A 2,647-nucleotide genomic window follows, 5' to 3' on the forward strand; every position below is an offset into this window, starting at 1 on the left:
TTATACCAGGTGATTATGTGTTCCAGACTCACACCCGTTATCAGAGTCGAGAAATAAAAACAAATCAATGCTTTTGAGTTGTTATAAAAAACCTTGCATCTGCCGTTTCCAGATAATGGAAGTCTTAAGTTCTGATTTAGTACATAACGCGCATCAACAGGAAACATAATATGGGGTCTGAGAGAACACGTTTTATTCCGTTAGTTCTTAAGAAATGATTGGGAAATAAAGACTTATGCAATAAATACTTCAATACAGTTCATATTTCAAAGCTATTGTAAAATATGTGTTCCCGAGGCTAAATGGTAAAACGAACGAAATAATGGTCATTGAAAATTCCAAATTTGTTCTCAATCTTGAATTACGGATCTGAATTAAACTTTTACTAAATAAATGTGGAGCAAATACTTTTACGATCGTCGACCCACAGAATCGTTTATTTTATAGAAAGGGATAAAAGCAGTGCGTAAGGGAAAGCTAGGAGCGGCGTGTCAATCTCGAGTAGTCTTGTGCCTCGTCGGGCTTTCTCGGTAGGAAGCGAAAACCGAGATGTCGACTCGCTTTAGATCCGCTTCGTATTATACATGCAACCCAAGGCAAGAGATTGACAGGTGTGACTGTCAGGAACAGATTTCATGCAATTATCCAATCAGGACGGCGCTGGGTGTTATCGACCAATGAGAGCGGACCCTGCCGCGCGAAGCGCGATCTGAACAGTGGCACACCAGCGAAGCAAGTGCTTGAAGTGCCCCTCCCCTTTTATTATGATTGTAAAGTGCTAGCATAGAAGACGGCCCTTGACAAAAACTAGAGTAAGTCCATTTCTAAACAATCCACATTCAGTTGAACCGGCGGTGCACCCGCTTTCACTGTCCCAAAACAAATAGGTTTTTACCGGCGAAAAATCGACATTGTTGACGACGGGTGCAGTGCTAGTCTGTGTTTCCGACGAGGGAAGTGTTGCGATAGTTGGACAGACGATCCGAGGTTCCGAGTGTCAGTAGTGTGAAGATTCTTCACGGAGGGTGGGACTCCTGTTCGAGCTGGGTCCCGTGTCTCACGCATTCGTCCCCGGGGATTGTTGGATACCCCTCCGCGGACACACCAACATAGGCATGGTGGAAAAAACTATCCTCCAACCCCATGAGGGATCCGGGGAGTTTCAGAGCCGGACCGTTTCCCCAGACAGTTTAGCACTGGATTGTCACGTCACTACAAGGGTAAGGCAACTTCCTGGATTCACCAGGGATCTTTAATCCGATTCTTGTGTTTGCAACTTGACATGTACTCACGCACGTATATCTGACCTGTGACAGATGACACACCTCAAAATAGCTATAAGATACAGTTTCACTCTGGCTTAGCATCGCGACTGTAGACTCCCAGAACGCCTCACCAAAGCACTCACACATGCACGTGTAAGCCCCACCTGCGTTTCAAAAGGATAAGGGCAGATAGGTTTTGGGTACATCTTCCAGGTAGCGACGCATATGTCTCAGGAAATGCACGTGTTTATCTGTTTATTTTCACCTCGAAAACTTCGCCGTATAACCCAAGAAAAATAGCATCCTTCACCCTCCCCAGAAATTCGCACTATCTATCAGTTGTCGTAACAAGCATAGCTTAGACATTAGGACCAAATTGTCACGTCAACTGGCATTACAAATCAAGGCACGTGGTCTTGATTTTGGAATATCGGAGATTGCTGGAAATCATTTTCTGGCTATCTCTGCGGTCTTGAGCAAATTCACCCATCTGGGTACCGTCCATGTGATGGATGGGGGGATGGTAACTGCTTCCGCCTTGTGTCCTTAGGGGGTAAGGTTCTCTATCCTGAGTTCGATACAGACTGCTGCAATTGCTGATACGAGATGGTTTAAAGCATTGATACACATTAACATTTAACGGTACTCCTGGCGAGGTTTAATCTTGTAATACTTATTTTTACAAATTATTTCAACATAAAACACTGGATTGTTTATGTTTACTTCACAATATGTTTATTAATTTTGGCTTTCATATTTGATGATGCATATGTATAAAGGTCAGAGATAAGACGAGAAGCTAATCTAATTTGGACATGCATTGTAACTATATATTTGCACAGATTGCAAATTGGATAAGTGGGATTTTGGTGTGTGTTTACAAATAGAAATCATTGTGGGAAAATTACCATAAGGGCTTTCATTTAATTAGATGATTTATTGTAAATCGTTGTTTCCGTTATTTCTTGTAGGTGGGTGTTTATCATGGAAATAGCATGATGTCCTTGTCAATTACATGGCCATGTATTACACAAATAATAACATATATCAACATATTTGAAAAAACCGTTTAGTTGTGTGTGAGGAATATACACTTGGTTTCTTTCATATTAAATTAATCAATTCCGAACATACTGAATCTACATTAGTTTGACTATGATGCTGTCAATCAGCATTTTATAAAATGTCTTAAAATTCCGTTTAAATTGAATATATTGTTCAATAAAACAAATACAAGAAACTACAATTGTCCATAGTTTCTAAAATGTACATTAATGGCTTTCCAGGAGTACAATTTGTATAAATCGGTCTGTTATAGCCCCATTGATACTTGTACACACCGAGAGAAGTTGAAAAGTGTGCTATTTGCTCAGTTTGACTGC

The 2,647-nt window shown here is 40.8% G+C and overlaps 1 protein-coding gene across 1 annotated transcript in view; it reads left to right on the forward strand.

Moving 5' to 3' along the window:
* Nucleotides 1-792: 792 nt before the first annotated feature.
* Nucleotides 793-2,647, forward strand: part of LOC139459828 (LIM/homeobox protein Lhx9-like) — a 66,372-nt gene continuing 64,517 nt past the window's right edge. Inside the window, exon 1 of the mRNA XM_071241525.1 lies at nt 793-1,220. Coding sequence (XP_071097626.1) covers nt 1,116-1,220 — 105 coding nt within the window. The 5' untranslated portion in view covers nt 793-1,115. The remainder of the gene's footprint in view (nt 1,221-2,647) is intronic.

This window comes from Haliotis cracherodii, unplaced genomic scaffold (genome assembly GCF_022045235.1).
Source record: "Haliotis cracherodii isolate W230 unplaced genomic scaffold, xgHalCrac1.p SCAF_13, whole genome shotgun sequence".
In the NCBI taxonomy this organism is placed as follows: domain Eukaryota; kingdom Metazoa; phylum Mollusca; class Gastropoda; order Lepetellida; family Haliotidae; genus Haliotis; species Haliotis cracherodii.